General features: G+C 34.0%; 3 protein-coding genes, 1 non-coding gene and 1 pseudogene across 6 annotated transcripts; 2 read left to right on the top strand and 3 right to left on the bottom strand.

Annotated features, from left to right (window-relative positions):
- Window positions 1-440: 440 nt before the first annotated feature.
- On the top strand, window positions 441-3,110 carry LOC8280289 (pentatricopeptide repeat-containing protein At1g20230). Its single transcript, XM_002512723.4, has one exon. It carries the CDS (start codon window positions 953-955, stop codon window positions 3,005-3,007), a length of 2,055 nt encoding a protein of 684 aa, XP_002512769.1. The 5' UTR covers window positions 441-952; the 3' UTR covers window positions 3,008-3,110.
- Window positions 3,111-3,270: 160 nt separating this feature from the next.
- On the bottom strand, window positions 3,271-6,720 carry LOC8280288 (probable serine incorporator). 2 transcript variants are annotated; one of them, XM_015715408.3, is made up of 7 exons: window positions 6,540-6,720; window positions 5,957-6,162; window positions 5,614-5,853; window positions 5,376-5,487; window positions 5,096-5,270; window positions 3,990-4,230; window positions 3,271-3,758 (listed from the first exon to the last, which is right to left on the bottom strand). In XM_015715408.3, the coding sequence occupies exons 2-7, from the start codon at window positions 6,138-6,140 to the stop codon at window positions 3,463-3,465; spliced, it is 1,248 nt and encodes a 415-aa protein (XP_015570894.1). In that variant the 5' UTR covers window positions 6,141-6,162; window positions 6,540-6,720; the 3' UTR covers window positions 3,271-3,462. The 2 variants fall into 2 exon arrangements, with proteins under 2 accessions (XP_015570894.1, XP_015570895.1); XM_015715409.3 differs by having other exon boundaries at window positions 3,996-4,230.
- A 1,730-nt stretch (window positions 6,721-8,450) lies between these two features.
- Window positions 8,451-10,486, top strand: LOC8280287. Of its 2 annotated transcripts, XM_025156283.2 has the most exons (3): window positions 8,451-8,765; window positions 9,376-9,698; window positions 9,938-10,486. In XM_025156283.2, the coding sequence occupies exons 2-3, from the start codon at window positions 9,646-9,648 to the stop codon at window positions 10,245-10,247; spliced, it is 363 nt and encodes a 120-aa protein (XP_025012051.1). In that variant the 5' UTR covers window positions 8,451-8,765; window positions 9,376-9,645; the 3' UTR covers window positions 10,248-10,486. The 2 variants fall into 2 exon arrangements, with proteins under 2 accessions (XP_025012051.1, XP_015570687.1); XM_015715201.3 differs by lacking the exon at window positions 9,376-9,698 and having other exon boundaries at window positions 8,453-8,765.
- A 523-nt stretch (window positions 10,487-11,009) lies between these two features.
- On the bottom strand, window positions 11,010-11,768 carry LOC125370913 (annotated as a pseudogene).
- Window positions 11,769-18,669: 6,901 nt separating this feature from the next.
- Window positions 18,670-18,776, bottom strand: LOC112533810. Its single transcript, XR_003078169.2, has one exon. It is a non-coding gene; the product is annotated as a small nucleolar RNA R71 (small nucleolar RNA).
- Between the last annotated feature and the right edge of the window lie 1,026 nt (window positions 18,777-19,802).

The following is a 19,802-nucleotide window of genomic DNA, read 5'->3' as shown; positions in this document are numbered from 1 at the left end:
TAGTTTTTATATTTTTACTATTTTACGATTTAATATTTTTTAGATTTTTATAATTTAATATATATATATATATATATATATATATTAATTATTTATTTTAATAATTAAATTATTTTATTTATTTTAATAAAATTTAAAAATTAACAATTAATTTTATTAAATATAAATTTGACGTAGTTAGTTATATGTTAAATTATTTAATAAGTGATTTTATTATTAAAAATATTAATTTATAAAGTAATAAAAATATAAAAATTAAATTACATGGTATTTTTTATTATTAAAAATAAGTTTCTAAATATAAAAATGTTAAAACCATAAAATACTTTTCTATATATATATATATATATATATTTAAATATTTAATAATGAATTTTATAAATTTTTAATAAGATATGAACTGAACGTAAATACAATTACTTTTTATTTTTAGCTCAGCTGAATGTTTATGATTGATATATAAAATAAATAAATAAATAAATTTTTTGACAAATTTTGAAAAAGTAATATACTACCAACAGTGGGAGAGAAATTCCTTTTATGTTTTATTCTATAACAAAAATAATGACTTATTAGTAACTATTTATAGATAAAAAAAATTAATTATGAATCTTGCAACTCATAAGTTATCGATCGTTAACTGAATTGGATTCACTCATATTTTTGTTTGAGAATTAGAAAAATATATAAATTTGTATTTTCGTATTTATCATTACTAAAAATGCTTTTTATAGTGAAAAACATGATCAATTGGACTTCAATTAAAAAAAAAAAAACAAATTAGTCATCCTTTTTTTAAAAAAAAAAATTATCGTCCCAGCAGTTAGTTAGCAGCTAGCTATATTTTGCTAACTGTATATTAACGGAAAAGATAAAAACAAGAAAAAAAGAAAAGAAAAAGTAAAGGAAGGTTCTTAAAGCGCATTTTATACCAAATACACTCAAAAATCAGATGGTATCAAAGCTACCCGCGAATCTCCAACCTTGCCAGAGCATCAAACTGATAAAGACTTGTCTAAACTCCGGTGACTTAAAACGCGCACTCTACTTGTTCGATAAAATTCCTGAACCAGACTTGCGTACATGGACCATTTTAATTTCAGGCCATACTCAACACGGATTCCCTAAGAAAGCCATAGATATCTACAGTACATTATTATCACGCAATGTAAGGCCTGATAAATTTGTGTTACTATCTGTAGCAAAGGCATGTGCTGCTTCTGGTGATCTTGTCGTGGCTAAGAAGATACATGATGATGCAATTCAGTTTGGGTTTAATAAAGATCTCGTTTTGGGTAATGCATTGATTGATATGTTCGGGAAATGTAAGTTTGTTAACGGAGCTAGGTGTGTTTTTGATGATATGGTGGTTAAAGATGTTGTTTCTTGGACTTCAATGACTTATTGTTATGTTAATTGTGGGATGTGTAGACAGGGAATATTGCTCTTTAGGGAGATGGGGTTGAATGGGATTAGAGCTAATTCATTGACAGTGTCATCAATTTTACCTGCTTGTGCAGATTATATTAAGTTGGGAAGAGAAGTTCATGGGTTTATTTTAAGGAATGAAATGGAAGGGAATGTTTATGTGAGTAGTGCACTTGTGAACATGTATGCTAGTTCCTTAGGTCTTAAGCAAGCTAGGTTGGTATTCGATAGCATGTATCATCGCGATATTGTATCATGGAATGTAATGTTAACTGCATACTTCTTGAATAAAGAATATGAAAGGGGTCTTGGTTTGTTCCATCAAATGAGAAAGGAAGGTATCAAGTTAAATCAAGCTTCATGGAATGCTGCAATTAGTGGTTGTATGCAGAATGGCCAGCATGAATTGGCACTGGGAATACTTTGTAAGATGCAAGATTCAGGGATTAAACCTAACAGAATCACGATTGTTAGCGCCTTACCTGGATGTACAAATTTGGAAAGCTTAAGGGGTGGGAAAGAGATTCATGGTTATGTCTTCAGGCATTGGTTTATTGAGGATGTAACAATAACAACAGCTCTAGTTTTGTTGTACGCCAAGTGTGGTGACTTGGAACTTTCAAGACATGTCTTCAATACGATGCCAAGGAAAGACGTTGTTGCTTGGAACACGATGATCATGGCTAACTCTATGCATGGGAAGGGAGGAGAATCCTTGATACTATTCAACAAAATGTTAGACTCAGGGGTCGAACCTAATTCTGTTACGTTTATAGGTGTCCTATCTGGTTGTAGCCATTCCCAGCTAGCTGATGAAGGTCTTTTGGTTTTTAATTCAATGAGTTCTGAACATTCAATAACACCTGATGCAGATCATTATTCATGCATGGTTGATGTACTAAGCCGAGCTGGTCGGCTGGAAGAGGCATATGATTTCATCCGAAAAATGCCCATAGAACCAACTGCTGCTGCCTGGGGAGCATTGCTTGGGGCTTGTAGAGTGTACAAGAATGTGGAGTTGGGGACACTAGCAGCAAGTCAGCTGTTTGAGATCGAACCAGATAACGCGGGAAATTATGTGTTATTATCTAACATTTTGGTTACAGCAAAAAAGTGGGTTGAAGCTTCAGAAATTAGAAAAATGATGCGAGACAAAGGACTTGCAAAAACGCCAGGTCGTAGTTGGGTTCAGGTGAAAAATAAAGTGTATTCTTTTGTTACTGGAGATAAGAGTAATGAACAGAAGGATATGATCTATAGATTTTTGGACGAGATAGATGAAAAGATGAGATTAGATGGATATCAGCCCAACACTGATTTTGTTCTACAGAATGTAGACCAAGAGCAAAGAGAAGAAACTCTTTGCAGCCATAGTGAAAGGCTGGCAGTTGCTTTTGGGATACTAAATTCAAGTGGAAAAACGACAGTTCGGGTGTTTAAGAACTTGAGGATATGTGGGGACTGCCATAATGCCATAAAGTTAATAGCCAAAATTGTTGGCATGCAGATCATTGTAAGAGATTCCTTAAGATTTCACCATTTCAGAGATGGATATTGCACTTGCAATGATTTTTGGTGATTTTTCCATGTTCATATGATATGAGGAAGTAATCTGAGAAGGAATTGAATGGAATGAAACGTGAGATTTCATAATACATGATTTATAATTTGTGAAAGGCAAAGGCATGAAGGACTAGGGTCAGTTATGTGCTCCAATATGAGTGTATTAAGCGACCATGTGCGCCAAAATGATGACAAAACGTAACAGAAATATTCTACTATTTGTGCGCATGGGGGCAGGGCAACATTTGTGTGTTTGTTTGGTGAGAGAGGGAGAAGAGATATACGAATGCAACACAAATTTTCACCAGTCCAATTCATGCGTGGAGTAAGACATGTTTTACCATGTCATAGACGATACTAGTAGAGACTCCACTTTTGACAATGCAAGTTAGAGAAAGTTGTCATTACATCACATATACACACTGACTTGAACATCCATTCATATCTGTCTCAGTATCACCCAAAGGAAACTCAGAACTCCCTGTCAGGGAAGAGAATTGGTGCTAGCAGAGACCAAACATAGAGACCCGCGGTTGCCCAGCCAGTAATAATCCGGACCCACACAGAGGGCCACCCCACATCAACTAACTTCCCACTCTCCCCAACTGAGGTTGACCACCCAGTCAAAAGCATTGCAGAATACATACTAGCAAGCGAAAAGATGATGTGGAAGAACGCATAAGAATAAGTGACTGGCTTAGCTTTCTCCTTCTCTTCATGTTCTTCCGCTATCTTGTTTTCCAATGGCAGCAATGGCTTCCCTGCACCTCCACAAGGAAATTGAAGTGTCAGATATCAACAAAAGAAATGTCCTATACATTTTTATTGCATAAAATAGCTGAGATCATAAGCTACGGAGAGAACATCCACTCATGACATAATAAAAGGCTTATGTTTGAAAAAATTTCAGGGAAAAGGAGACCCTTCAAAAGATACATATTTCTTAGCATCTCATCCAAAATTGGATAAACATTTGCACATCTTTTCCCAAGATTTACCTGCACGGGGTGAACTTGGTGGGGAGAGAAGAGTTGTAGAGGATCCAGCACGGACAGCAGAATAGACTACTGACAGAACAGTTGTAAGCAGGCCAATAGAGAGGGTGCCTGTGGAAACAGCTTTTGAGTGTTTGTGGAGACCATTGCACTCATATTCCCTTGGTTCACTGGCAAGTCCACTGTAGCATAGGTACATGCAGTATGCAGATATAACTGAAGCTGGCAGAATGCTACCACTTACCTGTTTACCACCAATAAAGAATAAAAAGGATTCCATTATACACTTCTTTTGGGGTATAAGTGGAGAATACTGCTGTTTAAACCTAGAAAACATAAAATTGTTCATAACAAGAATGAACAAAGGTGCAGCTAACCCTTTAGTTATCCTTGCAACATCAGAATGACAATTTACTATTTATAACAGGTCATTCAAATTTTGAAGTGAGCGAGTTTGGAGGCACCTCCTCACTGAGAACACAAGATCTTGGAAGTAGATTAAGATTATTAAATGCAATCCATGTTGCCTGTTGGCGAGGACAAATTCCAATCCTTTAGATCAACATCAGTTCTAGGATTATATTATTTAATTATTATTTCAACTATTTTAAAGGAACTTTGCTCTGCATATCCTTTCTTCGCAACATTTTGCACCTACTTTTCAGACCATGTTGTAGAAGCGTGCCTTTGAATGAAATAAAATGTATCAATGCTATGAAGAATCCCAAATTGAAGATGTCTCCAAAGACTAGTTAAAAACTAATAGAAACACTAATCTAACGGGTTCTAACCGTATTCAGCTATTGGATATAATCGTTTTGACTCTAATTTTGCCGACATTTCTCAATCAGTTGTATATTTTTCATAAGGTAAATGCTACTTCCACAATATAAATTGCTAGGGTCACAACTTCTTCTTCATGTGAATAATTTTTTGTATAAGAAAAGGTTGTGATCTTAGCACTTCTACGATATGGAAATAGGCTCACCCTTGTCAAAATGAATTTCTAATAATACAGTATAATTGTTTCATGCATGTGTGAGTTAAATGTAAAATGATCAGCAATTATAATAAGCAAATAAATTAGAATTAGAAAAACATAGACTTACAGCAGGATGCAGTGCGACAATAGCAAAAACAATCACGAGAATGAGGGTCATAGTAATAAAGAAAGTATTTAACCCACAGTCCTGTCCAGATGGTGTGAACCAATGGAAAAGAAATCCCGAGAAGACAAATGTTGCCAAATAGCAAACAAGTGAAACGACAAACAGAGCAATATACCTGTAGAATTTAAGTTGCAAAATAAGTATGAATTAATGTCATCGCAAAATGCAAGGAAAAAACAGAAATCAAAAGTAATACAGAAGGTTATTAAGGTAAACTAACCAGAACTGCTCATTATATCCAACCCATTTATCATTCCATCCGTGAACAAAATCCAACAAAAGGACAACTTGAACCAGAAGAAACAATCCTGAGCCAAACTTTGACATCGACTCTGCGTATATACAATTTAACTGTTAACTTAAGTCAAACAATTGGAAATAACATTAAAAGAAGAAACAGATAGGATAATAATCAGAATCACAAAACACAAAATCTAGTAGAAAATGAAACTGATTACCATAGAAGCTGACAATCTCATTTGGAAGGAAAAACATAAAAATCACCAAAACACACCAACAAATGATTTTCATCATCCATCCACCATGATGCAAACCATCACGAGGATCCTTCTGACTTTTTACACCAACCATTAGAGTTGCAAGAATAGTAAAGAACAAAAAATTCCCCAAGCTAACCCGCAGCACAGCATCTGTTTCAAACCACTCTCTATCAGGTGTCTTATGGAAGTGATTGATCCCTGCATGCACATCCAATATCAGATTAAGATCAATTGCTAAGAGTTCATACTATCTAATAATGTACAGCACAGATAGAAAATAATTAATAATGAGAACGCTTACAAGGGAGCTTCTCCATCAGAGGAGCAGCAACTTCACGGAGAATCCATGAAACAATTAAAGACAAAGCAAAGAGACCACAGTACGCAATCCTAGCGGATCGCCTGCTTATCCCGGAAACCACAGTTCGGCACGCATCACAGGCGCACGCCGCACAGCAAGACGCAAGGCAAGAAGCCGCCCACATCTTATCAACCAACAAAGTTAATCTGGACAAAAAAAGATCATCATCATCGTCATCATCATCATCATCGTCATGATCATCATCATCATCATAATTTAAAAAAGAATCAAAAGCTAATTGAATTTCCAGCTTAATTTATATAAAAATTTTAAGATTATTATCATCAACATCATAGTTAATCAATTAACATCATCATAATCAACGCGATGCAATTAAAATCAAATCCTAACTAAATTTGTAGCTTAAGTTAAAAGAAAAATTAAAACTAAAACCTAAAGTTTCGAGATTATCGCCTTTACTAAAAAAAACCAAGATAAATATATATATATATATATATATATATATATATATATATATATATGTGATAATAATAATTATTTTAATTGTGGAAAATAAATATACCTGTAAGAATAATAAAATGCTTTGATTGCACAGATGGAACGAAACTAAATTGAAGAAGAAGAGATGAACTTTGCTTTTAATCTAATGCTTTGTCTGGTTAGAGGGAAGTGAGGTAAAAAACGAAAAGAAAAGACCACAGTGCAAGCCAGGAAAGACTTTTTCTACTTTTGTACTCTCTATGATCAGGTTCATGCTTTGCCTTGTCTTTCGTTTAATGCCTGCCGTTGATTTTTCTAGGTGGGCCTTTCTTACGTACGATTAGGATTTTTTCTTTATGTTTTTATTTTTGTCCTTTTATCACATGCTGATTTTACATAATAATAGTTGGCAAGTAAAGCCTCTTGATAAATGTATATATTAATTCAAATAAAATTCTAAATTTAAATTTCTCTTACTTTTATTTGTAATAAAAAGAAAATGCATCAAGACTTAAGAGGGCTTTTTAAAAAAATAATATTATAATTATATATTTGATATCAAATAAAATTTATGATTATAGAGAAATTATAATTTATAAATTTATAAATATAGAGAGATTATAATTTAATGGAGGTTTGATACTAATAATATTTTTAAATTTAATACTTAATTTTGTTAATCAAATAATAAAAATAAATGATAAAATACATAAATATTTTATCAATTATCATATAAATAAAACTGATAAGACAAAATAATACTACACTGAGACAAATTATAACATAATATATAATTTTTAAAATAATATATATAAATATTACTATATTGAACAATATTTTTTTAAAACATAATTAAAATATTTATAATTTATTACAGTAAAAAAATTATTTTTATTTATAACTAGTTTATATTAAAATTTTAATAATTTATTACTATACAAAAATTATTTTTATATAAAAAATCACTTTTACTATATTTACATTAAGCTTCATGGGAATTTATGGAATTGGTCTTCTATTTGAAATGGTCTTTCTTCTCTTTTGTAGCTAAATTAATTAAATCATCTGGATATTTCGATAGATTATTTACTCCAAGCCTTTCTAATGCAGGGCTTAAAAAGCAAAAAGAATAAGAGGTTCATTAAAATCAACAAAATTGAATGGGTATTAAAGTCAAAATATATGAGTTAGAGAATTTCTTTTGAGCTTAATGAGGTTAGACTAGTAATAATTGTGAAAATAATTTCATTTTATGATGAAACTAAGATAAGAATTTGTTCTTCTGATTCAAATATTAAATATTAGAATTGAAATTATAATTTTAATATAAAAAATTAAAAATTAAATAAAAGGTTATAAAATATTTAATATTTAATTTTATTAATACAACTCAACACTTATTCTTTACTCATTATAATTTAATTATTTTATAACAAAGGTACATTTTTCTTTAATTTTATTTTGTCACACTTCTTATTATGGTGGTATTTCATTTAGTTTGTTCGTTTAAGGAAATAAACAAGTAATATATATAAGAATAAAATTATAATGATTTAATGCAATATGATCAAAGTTAATAAGTTTTTAAAAATAAAATATAAAAATTTAACGTCTTAATAAAGGATTCGCAACTCAAAAACATGTAAATGTGATAGTAGAAATTTCTTATAATATAATTAAAATATATATTATTTTATTATTTATAAAAAAATTTATTCGATATATTTTAAATTAATTATAGATAATATATACAAATAAAAAGATAACAAAAAGGGGGTTTGCATTACACATGTTCAATGGTCGATTTATATGCCTTCGATGGTGGAGGGAGGCCAACCGAGCCCAAGGCCTAAGGGTGAGAACGTGAAGTGCACTCTTTGTTGTCCCAACAATTTGACGGCCTTTGACAGTGGGAAGGGTCAATTAAATACAAGGTTCTTCAAACAAGTAGTCCAACAAATCACGTATAAAACTATAAACTTTGTTTGTGCAACTCTCATTCTCCCTCATTTCCAACCCTCCACTCGCTGCTCCTTTCGTTTTCCTTTCCTTTCCTTTTCTGTAATAGTAATAATAATGATATTAATACATTTTAGTGTTCTCTAATCATCTCTATCTACACCTCATTTTCCGCTGGTGGTAAAATCGCGTGAGCCTTCACACCGAAGCCGAGACACACGGAGAAGACACCCATTTCTACTTACTCAATTATTTATTTATTTTTATTATTTCCCGAGCAAACCACAATTACACACAAAAGCTAACAGAGAGAAAGGGTCTAAAAGTTTCTTCATCCCTTCCTCTTACCGTAAGTCTCTCTCTCTCCCCTTTTCTCTCTTTTTTCATTTCATTAGATCTGTGCGAAATTCTCTCCGATTTTTATTGTTTCTTGTTCAATCTTATTTTTGCTGATCTGGGTTTTGATTACTAAAGTGTTTTTTTTTGGTTCTTGCGATGAGACTAATTCATTCTCTGTACTTGCAAGGGAGAGATCTAAAATCTGAAACTTTTTCCAAAAAAATTAAATAAAATCAAGAAATGAGTCAAAAGCTTTAACCTGTTTTGTTTTAGTTCTTAAGCATATGGTGTACTTAACTGCCTTTATGGTTTTTATCAAGTACCCAAAATGTTGAAATATAATGCTTCTTAGGATGGTCGACTTTTTTATTCTATGTGATGGATTGATTGGTCGGGCAAAGTGTTTGGGGCTGTCTGTAACGTAATTTGTCAGATATTTCATAGGAAACGAAAATGGATCCATCTGTATTTGTTTTCCTGGTTTAACAATCGATCCACAACCTTTTTTTTTTTCTTTTCGATTTCTAGGATAAACTGTTTAACTATTTAACATTTCTTTTGAAAATCTAGAAGTTATTTTTGTACCATCTGTAATAATCATGGTGCCACTGTCCTGTCAGGTTATTGTGGTTTTGAACATTAGTGATCCTTTTTCTGGTCAATTTCGTTTACTGGGCCGTAAATCTCTGGATATGCACTTTGATTAGTCTAAGGCGGTCCCAACTTGACCCTATTGTTTCAACAGAAGCAATTAGCACTGCGGATCATGCTAATTCTCTATGTTTCATTGCTTAAAAGATGGGAGATCATTCCATTTCTTTAATGGCACCCTTAGCTTTTAGCATGTTGAGGACAGATATCTTTCAGTCAATGCAAATATGTAGCTGCTCATGGCTTTCAAGGATGTGATTTCATTTAGTCATATGGATGATGCTTTCATGAGGTGTCTGTCTTCAATTCTCTGTCTTTATTCCCCTGCTTTTCCAACCAATTGCATTTATTATGGTAGCTTTTGAAAACCTGCATCGCTTTCCATCAACTAAGACCTGTTACATTGTCTTCTGACTGTAAAAATTAAACTAACAATGATCTTTCACTTGATCTTGTGCATTTTTCTGTGTAATATCCGCACTCATGCCCTTTTACTTGTCCTTGTCATTACAATTTCGTATGACATATCAGGTTGGTTGAGGGGGTTCGTTTAAAGGACATGGTTCTTGACAACATTTTATCTTCTCCTCATCGGAGGTCACCGTCTTTTCGGAAACAATTCCCCCGGGATGAGTTGGGTAGCTGGTCAACACTCGTTCAGAGGCACCGTTTCCTATTAACAGCATTGGTTCTTCTGGCTTTCCTATGCACCATCTATCTTTACTTTGCTGTTACTTTAGGGGCGACTGGATCTTGTTCTGGCTTGACAGGGAAACAGAAAGCATTATGTAACTTAGAGCTGGCAAAGTCGTCAGTCAAGGGCAAAATGAAATTTTTCTAGCACATTGACAACAATTTTAATTGATAGTTTTTTTTTTTTTAACCCCTTTAATCATTCTGAGGGGGTGCCCGAGCTTCTTGTTGGTTACTTTATACATGATTGCCACCGGAATTTGTCATGGAAAAGTTATAATCACATCAGAACATTATCCTTAGCTTGAATTTGATTTTCTAGGTGATATTTTCTTGTGGTTAAAATATTTTATATCAAATTGATAATTTGAGATACATATTCCATTATCTCTTTTGCCTACTTTTATTTTGCTTCCAACTTTGACCTGAAAACTTAGCCTAGTGCCATGAATAATGTTCTGATAATATAACCACAAGGCAAGTTAAATGGTGCAGCGGGACAGGAGAAGTTACGTAGCCGACCCTGTTTTGCATTACAGGTTCATTTCGTAAACCAGCAATTGGTAGTTCTTATCTGGTGAGGGAAGAAATCGAAATCCTTTAGCAGTTAAAAGCTTTTGTATTCTAATTCCTGGATTTCCGAATTCTGCAAACTGCTTAAATATATGTTGCTCCAGTCCCCAAATTTATCAAATACTCCAAACTAGCTGTGTTAGTCGCAAATACCGGCTTTGATTACACATTAAAGACACTTGTTCGCTGGTATTGAGAGTAAGAAATTTGTACAATGATTCAGCTTTATATGGATGTGTGTTTCATCTTATATGAAGTTCTCTTGGCAAGCTAAGATTGTCGACCTGCTTCACAATGGGAAACGAATACGAGGGTTACATACATTGTTAAATCTTAATTACCAGGTTTTGCTTTTGCAAGAAGCCAATGGACCCATAGGAGTGTCGATAATTCTACTACCACTGTCACAACCTGAGCAAGTTGAAGTAGAGGAAACATCGGAAGGGTTAGATTTAATTTCATAATTATTTTGTTGAATGCTCAAGTATTTTTGTGGCAGTTGAAGCCCCTCCAATTGTACGGTCACCTCTTTCATTGTCTCTCGGTCGTAGCTTGCCTGTTAGGTTCAAGCATCTTTTTGCCAAGGTTAGCAAGTACTGCTACTTGTTCTTATCAAATTCGTCAGTAATTCAAGGATCAATAATGCCAAAGAGCTTGTCGTTTTCCATTGAAAGAATGAAATGTGCTGCTAAACCAATACCTTCTTTTTAACCCTGCTGAAGAAACTGGCTTTTGTCCGGTTAAGCGCTCGACGAGGGCTACTCCAAATCTACAAGTGCTGCTCTTTTCAGTAAATTGGGTAGACTAAAAGTACCCTGGATCCACATATCCAAAGGTTCCCTGCAATTCAGACGAGTAGTCAAATGAGTTTGATCAATAAAAATGGATCTTGAAGTTCCATACTTCTGCTCTATATTTTTCATCTAACAGAACCTTTTTCGACTTGATATCGCGATGATAAATTGGTACGGTTGCTGCAGAATGCAAGTTGGAAAGTGCTCCAGAAACTTCAATGACAAATCCGTAAGCGCATTTCCCGTGATAATGAGAAATCCTGTAGATATTGACGAAGAGTTCCGTTAGGGATGAATTCATAGAAAATACAAATTAAGGAATACAACAAATCAAATATATTTTTATTAGATATATACGCCGATGTATTAGAGATATTAATTAGGTATTATTTCCGAACAAAAGTGCACAATAAATATAAATTATTAATAGACACTCAATTAGTAACTTAAACATTTAGACAAAATGAAAGTATATAAAAAAAATTGAAAAGAACGCTTTGATATTAAAATAAGGGTTAATTGCATTAGAATTCTCAACCTTTGGCGGTTTTCTCAATTTAATCATGTGTTTTTAATTGTAACAATGTCATGCGTAACATTATCAATTTTGTCAAATCGATACATAAATGAAATTTCCGGTGAAATTTATTCCACGTGGGTGCCGACGCTCTAGTAACTTAAACACGTAGATACGGTGCGTTTTAAAGCAAAAGCAGAAATGTTGCGTTTTGCCCTATAGAAACAGTGCGTTTTTTCACATATTAAATAGAACAAAAAAAGAAGAAGATCAGAACGATGGCGTATATGGTGTAAGAAAACCCTAAATCCCCAAAATTGAAATAGCCGTTATTTCTTACCGTTTGTGATTACTGAAACCATTTGAAGAATAGAGTGAAAGTAAAAGAGAGTGAAAGTGAAGCCGCTTTGAAGAATCAAACACGTTGTGGTCCCTTCAACCAACAAAGACAGCAGCATGCATCGAACATTGTGGTCCCTTGAAGTACCGACCACTGGAAAAAGACAAGTAAGTTATTACAGTGTTAATTACTTTTCTAAAAAACTTTTACATTAACGAGATGAGTGCGATATGTGTGGGGTAGGGTATCAATCAATTTTTTATTACCACACTTTCGAGTTTCTGAAAATGTATTTGAGTTTACTGTGATTTTTGTATTTATTTATTTGAGTTTGTCATGGTCTGTAGGGTCTTATTCATGTATGTATTGTGTTTGTCTTGTTGAAATATTAACTCATGCACTCTTTCAATAGAATGTCTGATAGCTTTTCTGTATATATAAACTATGGTGGGTGTTTTGCATCTGTTTGAGGGAAATGTGGTTTATGTAGGTGGAGATATTTTGCCTAAACATGGATTAGACCCATATAGGATAGGATATTTGGACATACTTGATGAAACAGAAAAACTAGGGTATTATGGGCCAAAGATTTCTTATAAGATTCCAGGAATGAGTTTGAAGGATGGGTTAAGGGAAATGGTGGATGATAGAGGGTTAATGGAAATGATTAAGTATATAGATGAAGGCAATGGAGTATTACAAGTCTATGTCGAAGGAGAGAAAGGACAAATACCATTGCCTGGTGGTGTTAGCTGTATTAGTGAAAATCCAGAAGGTGTACATGAAACTGAGGAACATAGTGAGCAATTACAGCAGGAAGTAGAATCAGAAGAGGATTCTGACTACTTACCAGTTGATGAGAGTGAGAGTGAGACTGATGATTTAGATGAAACTGAGGATGAGAGTGAGAATTTAGCACCTTTAGATGAAACTGTGTTTGATGTCAGTGTTGAACATAGTGAGCAATTGCAGGAGCAAGTAGAATTAGAAAGGATCCTGAGTACTTACCAGTTGATGAGAGAGACACAGATGATGGACTAAATGATAATGAACTATCAGATGATGATGAGTATGTGGAAGCAAGGAAAAGGACAGCAAAGTATAAGAATTATGTGCCTGTTGATGAGCTTGCTGACATATTACATGGCAACACTGGTTTGCAGTACAAAAGAACATCTACTGATAGCATTACTAGGGCAGAAAATGCTGGACATGAAGCATCTGGCTTTGTAAGTGAATACGAGGACTCTGATGGGGATGTGAATTCAGACAGTACTGATGAGGATGGCATTGAAAAGGCTTCAAGAAAGAGGATTAAGAGGGTTGTATATGATCCCATATGTGATCATAAGTATTTACAGTTGGTTCTTGGAATGCGATTTGAAGATGCACATTAGTGCAAAGCTGCAGTTTGTAAATGGGCAATTATTAATGGTCACAATGTGCAGGTGATGAGAAGCAACAAGTACCAACTTCGAATGAGATGTGACAAGGAATGACCATAGAGACTATATGGAAGCATGATTAAAAGAGATCATACCTTTGCTATTAAGACATATGTTGGTGAGCATAGGTGTCCTAGGGAGATGAAAAATAGGCAAGCTACCTCTGAATGGATAGCTAAGAAATATATACATAGATTTAGAAGAAATGGCAATTAGAGTGTGAAGGACTTGGAGGAAGACTTACTTGAGAAGTTCTGTGTTCAAGTGTCAAGAACAAAGTGCTATATGGCAAAATGGAAAGCACTTAATATGCTAAGAGGGTCTGTACAAGAACATTATGCTAAGTTAAGAGGCTATAAAGCTGAATTGCTTAGGGTGGATAAGGAAGGCATATTTGATTTCCTCCTTGATGAAGACTGCACTTTTAAAGGGTTCTTCATAGGCTTTAATTCCTTGAGGAAATGGTTTTTGAAGGGTTGCAGACCCATTATTGGATTTGATGGGTGTTTTTTGAAAACTTTTTTAGGTGGGGCACTATTATGTGCAGTTGCTAAAGATGGGAACAATCAAATGTTCTCCATCTTTTGGGCTGTAGTTGAATGTGAGAATGAGTACTTTTGAACTTAGTTTTTAACCATTATTTTAGAGGAGCTGCAAATTACAGATGGTTTAGGGTGGACCTTTATATCAGACCAACAAAAAGTGATTTTTCTTGACTGTTTTAATTATTATTTACTTTATATTTGTATTTGCTTAATAATTATATTTGCTCTATTGCACAAGGTCTTACTAATGCTATAAAGAACCTAGCACCTTTTGCTAAACATAGAAATTGTGCTAGGCATGTTTATTGTAATTGGAAGAAGGAGTTTAAGGGGCAAGTTTTAAAAAACATGTTTTGAAGTGCAGCTAGAAGTACTTATGAAGCTACTTATAAGGAAGCCATTGATCAAATTAAAGTAGAGAATGAAGCTGCCTATAACAATTTTTTATAGAGGCATCCATCCAAATTTTGTAAGTCATTTATTTCTGAGCTTCCTAAGTGTGATATGATTGATAACAATGTCAGTGAAATCTTCAATGGTTACATTGTGAAATTTAGGAGTATGACCATTATAGACATGCTAGAAGAGATTAAATGTGCATTAATGGAGAGAATGCACAGTAAGTTAATGCATGCTACTAGTTTAACTGACTTCATCACACCTAGAATTAGAACTAAGCTTGAAGAAATCAAGTACAATAGCAGATTATGTACTTTCAAACCTGCTGTTGGTGGCAAGTTCCAAGTGAACATAGGAGATGATCAGTTTGTGGTTGATATCAATGCGCACACTTGTACTTGTAGAACATGGCAGATAACAGGCATTCCTTGTATCCATGCATGTTCTAGCATTCATTGGATGAACTAGGATAGTGCAACATTTGTGGACAAGTACTATAGTGTAGAAACTTATATTGAAACCTACAAAAATGCTTTTGAGCCACTGAATGGTAGAAAAATGTGGCCACAAGCTGATGGCCTTCCAATCAAGACACTCAAATTTAAGAAAATGCCTGGCAGACCTAAGAAGAACATGAAGAGAGATATCACTGAAGATCCAAAGAATCCTAATAAGTTGTCTAGACAAGGAATTCAAATGACTTGTGCAGTTTGTGGAGGAGTTGGGCACAATAAGAGGAGTTGTAAGATGAAAAATGATCCATCTTTCAAGAGGCCTCCTAAACTGCTAGTCAAGCGTGACAGGCCACGAAAAGCAACTTCTGCACTTCGATCTACTGCAACTTCCCCAACAACTCAGTCTGATATCTCTAGTACAAGTGGACCAAGTCAATTTGCTGGCACACCTTCAAGTGGACCTCAAAAGAGGAAAAAAGAAACTGCATTAGTAAGTTATTTGAACACTTGTATTTGGTTTACATTTGAACAGTGGGAAGAAATTTGTATTCATTTTGGTTGTACAAACAGGTTAACCAAGGTTATGGAGTTAGAATCTTTGAAGATTCTAGCAACATGTATTTGAGGGTAATTTCAGTATAACATTTTATTTGTTATTATTTTATACCTAGGCTAATGGAGCAATTGTGTTCGGTTTCTAGATGCCTGAATCAAGGAGAGTGAAATTCATTTATGGTACAAAGTGAGCAGCAAAGGCAGCAGCAAGTAAGGGCAAATCAATTCCCTCTTATGCCAGACCAACAATTGCAAGTTCAACAAATAATAGACCTGGCAGAGGTCGTGGCAGAGGAGCTAAAAATGATGGGAGAGGTGCTGCACCTGTTGGAACCCAAGAGAGTCAAGCAAATTGACTACTACAATGCAATTGTGATTAAATGTAGAGCATGACATTTCCTTTTTTAGGCAAATATTGTGTCTGTTATCTTGTTTGCAGACTTGTGCCTTTCTTTGTAGCAGCCTTTGCACTAATTATTTATAGGCAAATACTGCCTTTGTACCCACACATATTAACAGAATGTTTTGAAGGCAGATAATGCCTTTATTTTCATCAATTCATACTCTTCTTAAACACTTGTATTCTCCATTTATGATTAATACTAGTACCATACATGCAAAAGGCATCCAACTTTAAGTTATATGGCCTATGTCAAAATGCTCAATAATCATAAGTTAACATTGTCATTTATTCAATATTTCTGTTCAAATTACAAAACAAACATTTATCCAACAGTTAAGCTAAACTCATAGGCATTACAATACCAATACCAATGAGTAGTACAATACAAAACTTTCTAAAACCACATCAGGACACTCTCTTTGTAGCATTTTCTTCTCAAAATTAAGCTTTCTGCAGTAATCAAGTTTTCTGCAGTCATCAAGCTTTTTGCAGTCATCAAGTTTTCTGCAATAGTTGACTCCATTACCATCTTCACTTTCATTATCTCTTCTAATGCGTCCTTTCAGCCTTCAAATGATTCATTACCTCTTTCATATAAGGAAGACATTCATATGTCAGGGTGAAGCCATCGAACTGCTGATCTAGCTCGCAATTTAAGCATTACAGGATCAGAAGTTCCAAATAAATCTTTCAATCAACCTAATACAACACCATTACCTCTTCCATGCGCGACCTACAAACTAGCAGACAAATGTCAACTACGAGAATAAGAAAAACTAGGGTTACAGATTGTAAATAAATTTGGAAATTAGAGATTTGGGGCATATGAAGCACGATGCATTTGGGAACAAGGATCTTCAATTTAATATGTGAAAAACGCACTGTTTCTATAGGGCAAAACGCAACATTTCTATTTTTGCTTTAAAACGCACCGTATCTACGTAAACGCACCGTATCTACGTGTTTAGGTTACTAGAGCGCCGGCATCCACGTGGAATAAACTTCACCGAAAATTTCATTTATGTATCGATTTGACAAAATTGTTTCTAACTTACATGGTATTCCAGGTTATCAAAATAAGATTCATATTCTTATTCTTCTTCTACTCTCTACAATTCTTGTGAATTCTTACTCCACCATGAGTGGCTAAGTTTTTAGTTTCTAATTCAAGAGTGAATAAATTCCAATTGTGATTTTGTGAGGCTTTGTGCTTAACATAATTCTTCTTTAATTCAAGTATTCTTTATTTCTTGTTCTTATTATTTATGAATTATTGATATTGATTGAACTGACGACTCAACTTTGATATTGATTTTTCTATTGCTAAACTTTGAGTTTGTGATCCGTAATTGTCATGAACGATTGACACAAGTAGCAAGGAGCTAGCTCATGTGTGTGTGATTGCAGCTTATTCGAATTACATAGCTTGCATGATAGGCTCTAAGGAAATAAAGGAACAAGGTTATTTCAATTGCAGTTATCTCAATTAAATTAATGTTGGTTTAGTCATTCTCATTATTCTTAATGCTATCATTAAGTTGATATGGAACGCTATCGTGCCCAGTTGACTAATGATAAGTTTTGATTTGGATGTTGGGTTCAAGTCAACTATATTAGGAGAATTACACTTGCTGCGGCTTTTTCGAATAAGTAGACTAAGTACTTGAATAGAAGAATTGATATTTTAGCCTATGATCATGATTACAATTGGATGGAATCAACACCCTTGAATTGAAAATTTGTTAAGATTGATTTTTATTTACTTTAAATATTCAGCCTTTATTATTTTCTGCCTATTTATAATTTTGATTCAACATTCAAAAACCCCCCTTTTATTTTACTTTGAGAAGCTATTCACATTGGTTCTCTTGGGATTCGACCTGGTTTCACTTTTTCTATAAATTAGTTTAAGAAAATCAGTAATTTATTTTGAAGGGCTTCGACAACCCGTTCAAATTTGGCGCCGTTGCCGGGGAGCCTATTTTAGTTTTTCATTGTTTAAATTATTTTTTTATGACTCGTTCTTCTCAAGATATTGATTTGCAGTTTAATCCTGAAATTGAGAAGACAGCGCGCCGATTAAGAAATGAGACTAAGCAAAGAAAAAGTTGTCTCATAGAGGAGTTGGAGATAGATTTGGCTATTGGTGACACGTCTATCTTTCAAGAAGTTATGAGAAAACATGGCGAATGAACTCTTAAAGAGCTAGGCTGCACGGATTTAAATCAACAACCTTTATGCATTACATTTCCTAATATTGCAGTTGATTTTGAATTAAAATCTGGTTTAATTCACTTACTCCCTTCTTTTCGTGGATGTGCAGGTGAAGATCCTCATAAACACTTGAAAGAATTCCATATTGTATGCTCCGGAATGAAACCACATGGTGTGACCGAAGAGCAAATAAATCTTAGAGCTTTTCCCTTTTCTTTGAAGGATAAAGCAAATGATTGGCTCTATTATCTACCTTCCGGTTCAATAACAACATGGAACGAGATGAAAAGATTGTTCCTAGACAAGTTTTTCCCTGCAACAAGAGCTGCCAACATCAGAAAAGAAATTTATGGCATAACACAGTTCACTGGAGAAACATTGTATGAATATTGGGAAAGGTTCAAGCAACTATGTGCTAAATGCCCACATCATCAAATCTCTCTGCAACTCCTAATCCAATATTTCTATGAAGGATTATTGCCAATGGATAGGAGCATGATTGATGCAGCAAGTGGATAGGAGCATGATTGATGCAGCAAGTGGTGGAGCTTTGGTAGATAAAACGCCTGAAGAAGCCAAACAATTAATTTCAAACATGGCCGAAAATTCTCAGCAATTTGGTACAAGGGCTGATGGAGCTACAAGGCGAGTTAATGAGGTAAGTACTAAAAATCTTGAAAATCAAATTTCTGATTTAAGTGCTTTGGTTCGTCAAATGGCTGTAGGGCTTGCAAATGGCAAAAGTCTGTGGAATATGTTCACTGCAAAGACATCCCACCGATATGTGTCCAACATTGCAACAAGACTCCATGCAAGAAGCTAATGCTCTAGGCGGATTTGCTGGTCAACCTCAAAGGAAGTATGACCCCTTTTCCAATCATTACAATCCTGGATGGAGAGATCACCCGAATTTGAGCTATGGGAACCAAGGAGGACAACATAAATATCCTCCACAAAATTTCAATAGACAACCTCAAGCTCCAAATTCAGGTATGTCTATGGAAGATATTGTTAAAAATCTTGCTAACAATAATCTTCAATTTCAACAGGAAACAAGGTCAAGCATTCAAAATTTGGGCTTCCAATTTACTAACTAGGATAAGATTAAATAGGAAGCTTATTTCTTTTTTATAAGGATTCTATTAGGGTTTAGGGTTTTACTTTCTATATAAGGACGGCTGGAAGTACCTTATATTCATATTCAGATTCATATTCATATTCTTCTTCCACTCTCTACAATTCTTGTGAATTCTTACTCCACCATGAGTGGCTAAGTTTTTAGTTTCTAATTCAAGAGTGAATAAATTCTAATTGTGATTTTATGAGGCTTTGTGCTTAATAGAATTCTTCTTTAATTCAAGTATTCTTTATTTCTTGTTCTTATTATTTATGAATTATTGATATTGATTGAACTGACGACTCAACTTTGATATTGATTTTTCTATTGCTAAACTTTAAGTTTG

Source organism: Ricinus communis, chromosome 8, assembly GCF_019578655.1.
Source record: "Ricinus communis isolate WT05 ecotype wild-type chromosome 8, ASM1957865v1, whole genome shotgun sequence".
Taxonomy (NCBI): Eukaryota; Viridiplantae; Streptophyta; class Magnoliopsida; order Malpighiales; family Euphorbiaceae; genus Ricinus; species Ricinus communis.
The sequence above is the reverse complement of the archived record's forward strand: the minus strand, read 5'-3'. Positions and strand labels throughout refer to the sequence as shown.